General features: G+C 31.4%; 1 protein-coding gene across 1 annotated transcript; it reads right to left on the bottom strand.

Moving 5' to 3' along the window:
- Positions 1–401: 401 nt before the first annotated feature.
- Positions 402–1,233, bottom strand: LOC118052190 (zinc finger protein ZAT12). The gene has a single exon (XM_035063052.2). The coding sequence runs from the start codon at positions 1,112–1,114 to the stop codon at positions 581–583; it is 534 nt and encodes a 177-aa protein (XP_034918943.1). The 5' UTR covers positions 1,115–1,233; the 3' UTR covers positions 402–580.
- Positions 1,234–6,000: the final 4,767 nt, after the last annotated feature.

Below are 6,000 nucleotides of genomic sequence, written 5' to 3'. Positions count from 1 at the left end.
TTTATGTGCGGTTATGTTTTCCTAAAGGCATCGGATTTGAGAGCTTCATTTTAGGTTACAAATTAAAATCACCCCCATAACTAAACGTACGTCCTCTCATTTTTCCAGATAATTAAATTTGAGTTTTCCTAATCTGAAATCTCAAACTAATTTTAGCCACTGGACCAGCTCTTTGAGAGAGTGATCATCACTTCTCATCTGTAAAGTTTTCCTCTTTCCAATTAATTAGGAACATGTAAGAACGAAAGCTATATCTCTTAATCAATTATAGTAATAATGCTTGACAATTAATTATAATCACCACTCATCAGAAGTTTAATTATCACGGTACACATCATCCTTGCCTCATGATGACGTAGTAATAAAGCTTGATTATTTAGAGTAATTGAGTGGAAAGGAGGTTAATACCATGAGCTAGCTTCTCATTGCAGGTCTATGAACAAATGAACAAATATAAATACAAGATGGCAAGTATGTTCCTATATTCAGAGGGAAAAAAAAGGAAGCAGAAAATGAGAAAACCTATAGGTCTAGCATATCATGATGAGACTACACATGCAAGATCTAAAAGAAACAATAATCAACTATATATAGGAGCTGCCTTTCCTAGCTTGAACAACTCCATATCATTCTCATTAGGAGTCAAATTCAAATCCAAACACAAAAACCTCCTACTGTTAGATTTCTTCACGATAGGAACTACTTGCTGATGATCAGAACTAGGAGGGCTCAAAGGACCCGCCAGCTGGTTTTGATCATTCAAGGCAGCTCTATGTCTCCTCATATGACCACCCAAAGCTTGCCCTATTGCAAACTCTAGCCCACAAATAGAGCACTCGTGTGTTTTAGGCTTCGCCGGCGATGGAGACTCGAAGCTCCCTTCTCCGCCCATCAACTTAGGCTTCTTGTGACTTGCACGGTGACCACCCAAGGCTTGAAATGATGGGAATTTCCTGTTGCATGTTTTGCACTCAAAAACACGACTCGGAGAATTATTGTTGATGGCGTGATCAAAGGAAGGGAAAGAATACGATTCCCTTCCTTTAGATAGAAACACCAAGCAATTTGCCATGGTTATGCTATCAATCTCTCTCGCATACAAACTTCTCTTCATGGTTACCCAGATATAGAAATGTGAGCTATGAGGATTTTGCTGCTATGGTTTCAAATGTGAAAAGGATATTGGATCGCTTTGGGAGAAAGTAATGGAACTATGTAGGTGTCTTATCGGTGTCGTATTTATAAGGTGGTTTGGTTCGTGTAACTAATTGTGTGAGCTGTACAACTATACATGCTTTGACTTTTATAGTTGACTTTCATTTGAATGACATTTGTGCCCTTGACTCGACGGATACGAAAGTGAAAGAGGGATGGGGTTTCGGGGGATAAAAAAAAAACTCAATCGACTCAGAGGAGGACTAATTAATTGTGAAAATGAGCCGGCTAGGGGAACGTAAGCATGACTGAGAGGCTGAGCCAACAGCCCAGAGAACGAGTCATGAGTAAGTGAGTCATCCCTGGAATCTTCAGTTTTCTAGAAGATTCTCAAGGTTTTGGTCTTGGTCTCTGCTAGTAGTGTGAAGGAGGAAGCAACAGAGCTAGTGAGTAGATAAAAAATTGGGCTGTACTTTTTGGACCAATACAAAAATTTCGGCAAGTGGTAATCATATTTTTTTTAAAATTATTGGGTGGTGGGTATATATAGGCATCCAGTAAGAAGGAAATTTCACTACATGCATTGCTTTATCTATGTACAATAAAATTTCCAATTTTATCATGTATAAGAAATTAAGTGCTTATTTTTTTTTAAGATCATTGATTAATATATACATATTCATTTTATTTTAGTTATAAACCAAGGGTTTTAAGTTAAAGTCATGTGAGTTGATACAATTATTTTTGTGTATAGCATGCATTGTGTTAATTTTTACCGTTATGATTTACAAAACATAGATTTAAGAAAAACATTTTTTGTTGTCATTTTAAAAAACTAGACTAAAAAATAAACGTGGGTTAAAACTAATGTGTTGTATATTTTTTTTTTATATAAAATAAATGAAAAGTCGTATCTTTATGAATAAAAAATATGTTATTTTAGATTCTATAAAGTTAAGGCTTGAAACGCATTTATATGTATGAAGCCGGTGCAATTAAAAAACATAAGCCATTCGGCTATTCAAACCATTTTTTTTTATGATAATAAATGTGAAACTGTATAAAAGAAGAAAAAGAAGAAGAAGAAAAGATATATATATATTGACGTGTTTTTCTTCATTTTTTTGTGCGTGTAATTAATATAGTGATTTTATTAGAGAATTTTGGAGAAATATACGGGTCTGCGCACATAAAGTCTTATATATAATGATGCAATGTCTTCAATCTAAAAATCTAAACTAATAATTTACAAGTTGGTATTATTTATAAACATTTTATTTATTTAATATGAGATATTTAACATTTACATGCACACTCAATAATTTCCAATTATAATATTTACGATAATCTGGTACACGTGTTAAGTAACAGGCAGAAGTCACGCAAGCCGTCCCTAGCAAGTAAATAGGGACCATAACAGTAATCACTTTGTAGTGGACTTTTAACTTTGAAGTAGGAGATACGAAGGGTTATTTTATATATGTATATATATATATATATATTATGTTTTAATATCTAGATTATTACATAGAAATCTGTTAGAAAAATAATATGAATGATATTTTTGAATCTTATTTAACACTTTGAGTTATTGAATTAAGATAATTTTTTAATATGATATCAAAGCCTTGATTATCAAATGATCACGAGTTCAAATCTCATTATTTCTATTTATTAGATAAAAAATAAGCATAAAATAATGTAGATTTGTACAAGTTTCAAGCGCAAAGAGCTTTCAATTGAGAAAATATGTTACAGAAATAATATAAATCATATATTGAGACTTCATCTAATAGTTTAAATTATTGAGTTGAGGTGATTTTTTTTTGATAAATTCTATATAAATTTCTCTTTTTATCAACACCAATACAAAGTAGTTGTGGGTTGTTAGCTAGTTTATATGAACTAGACTTTTTGCTGGAAAAGAAAATTTAAAAGGGATGATGCATGTACGTACGTTTGGTATTTTTTTGATGTTGGAATATTGATTATTTCTTCTTCTTCTTCGGGGTTTGGTGTACGGTAGTTCAACAATGTTGCTATAGTCAAACACTGTTTCATTCGCTATGAAACTTGGGATTTGTTATTAATTAGCTTCTTCTTTTTTTTAAATTACTTTGCATTAATTAGTTTTCAAAAGCACAAAAAAATTGACTTTTCTAGAGGCCAGCTAGAGCCACTGCAAACCAGCTGCACTTCTTGAACAAGTTTTGAATTCATAGTATTTCTTCATTTTAATTTTTGTCAAACTTTATACCGTGCGTATTTTCTCTTTTATTTTCCAAGAGAGGAAAAATAATCATGATCACATATAGCGCTCATCTCATGAAGGGTTTCGTACTCCTTAATTCTTTATATGACGAAAATACATGGGACTTCAATACCACCCAACATTCCCCCCTTCAATTATCATTTTATTTTTTAAATAAAAAAATATAATTTTGAAATAATTTTTATTTTAAAAAATAAATTAATCAAGTCGAGTCTTATTTGAGTTTGACCAAGTTATGTATTAATTGAAATTAATTAAAATTTGATTTGAATTAATCCATTCCATGAAATGGATTATCATGTTAACCATATATTTAATAACTGTATTTGTTTTTAATTTATAATCTATTGCTTCTTCACGTAGCCCATACGTTTGTCGCATAGAAAATGCACTATTTTTTTTTTTTTTTTCATTCTAGGAATAATAATGGAGGTATTCCGACATGTGAAGCAGATACGGAAACAAAAACAATTTGCGTCTTGAACCGGATACGGAAACAAAGACTTGTCACAGAGGTAGAAAGCGTGGCTTGTATGGTTAATTAACGTCATGAAAGCACTTCTTCTGCCCGCTGGTGTGACTATAATACACGTCAAGCGTGTTTCTTCTAGACCACGGTTCTAGATGTGATTTCCGATTTGCACTGCCGTGCGGTTCAAGACACAGTACTTTTTCCCCTTTCATAGGAAAGTGTTATTTATAATTTTCAGACAACTACATGTTCTTATAGAAAAGATTAATTTTGCAGCAATTTCAAACGGTATTTTACTTGGTGTTCATAGTATAGTAATTATTGTTTTTTAAGGTATGTTTTATATAAAAATACATTAAAATAATATATTTTATATTTTTAAAATTATTTTTAACATTAATATATTAAAATGATCAAAACACACTAAAAAAATATTAATTTAAAACAAAAAAAAAATATAAAAACAAACAAGTTCCTCAATTTTATTCAAGTTTTGACCACTGATAAAATTAGCTAGTTAACCCTAAACCCACCAACAAATTAATTAATCAATTGGGTGGACTGGGAAAAGTTCATAGAAATCATTTATTGAACAAAATATTATCATTTTTTTGGTCCTAAATGGGAAAGCGACTTCTCTTCTTGTTTACTACTGCTAGCCAGATGGACGGCTGGCTAGCTTAGAAAATATGATACAATTAACTAGTACTGACTTTGTTGAATACTAACGGGATTAAAATCAGATTTATTGCCATCAGCAGCGACGTCAATTTTAGCCGTCAGGATCGTCATTACTCACACTACTCAAGATTCGAAATCTTGCAGCGTGCATGGAAAGCTTACCGCTCGTGTCCAACCATGGCTCGGCTCATAGGAAATCAGAGTTCAGTAAACTTGAGCCGTGATCTTAAGCACTCTACTCTGCTTCATGCTGTCTTGTAGTCTCGAAAGGGACAGCGCAGTAATTAAAAATTGAAATTCATAAAAGTATTATTTATACATGGTGATGGATTTTTTTTTAGTTATCCCTTTAAACAAATAAATAAAGATTAGGAGGATAACCCATTATATTTATACTCAGTCAAATATTAAGTTCAAATTATGATGAGTTAGACAACCAATTAAATTTATTATCTCTGAATTAAGTTAAATGCTGAGTTTATATTTATATGAATCTCGTAAATTGTCAAATTTATGACAGATATTTGATTGATATAAAATATTTTTTTATTTTATAAAGGGGAGGGATCTTATGAGCTATAAAAGTGACCAATATAAGCCTTTAGAGGGAGAGAGAGCTTTTTTTTATAAGCCAAACAACTTTTCTCTCCTATGACATTGAATTAACTATTGAAGAGTCCCAAACTAAAAAAAAAATAAGCCTTTTTATAGGTATGAGTATAATCCACCAACCATTTCATTAAAAAAAATAGACCAAATTATTAGAATAAAAAAATTAATAATTTAATAATCCGAATTATCTGGATTATTCAAGCCCATGATATAAAATTAGGTTTCATCCCATGGTTTAGCCAATTATAAAATTTTGCACAAAACCACAAAGTGTACTATATAAATATATAATTGGATGTCTAACGCTTATCAACAATGATAAAGGTTTTCATCCCCCCCCCCCCCAAAAAAAAAAAAAAAAAATAAAAAAGAAAAAAAGAAAGAAAGAGGATAAAGTTTATATATCTATTCAAACAAAAGGTCGGTTTACAATTTTAATGTGCTGGTGAAAACTTGATTGTCACCCAAATTGTTAGGGATTAGTATAAAAAAAATTCGATTTTAATGGTAAGATGATGAATTTTGTTGGGTTACTTTGAGATCTAATTACACTAATTTAATTACTGGATCAAGTTCTGGTTGGTTTTTGATAATATCGATTTTAATGTCTAACCGATCAATTTTGTTGGCTAAGCTGGCGAAGAAACTCTATCTGCCTCGACTCTGTTTCTTATCGTGTGACTAGATCCAACACACACACACTTGCCGGAAAGGTTGGCCATTAATTATTTCTAGAGATATTTCTGACAGAAAAGTATTAAGATAGCAACTAAATAACTACTACTAAATGTCTATGTATGGGACCGGT

Source organism: Populus alba, chromosome 8 (assembly GCF_005239225.2).
Source record: "Populus alba chromosome 8, ASM523922v2, whole genome shotgun sequence".
Taxonomy (NCBI): Eukaryota; Viridiplantae; Streptophyta; class Magnoliopsida; order Malpighiales; family Salicaceae; genus Populus; species Populus alba.
The sequence above is the reverse complement of the archived record's forward strand: the minus strand, read 5'-3'. Positions and strand labels throughout refer to the sequence as shown.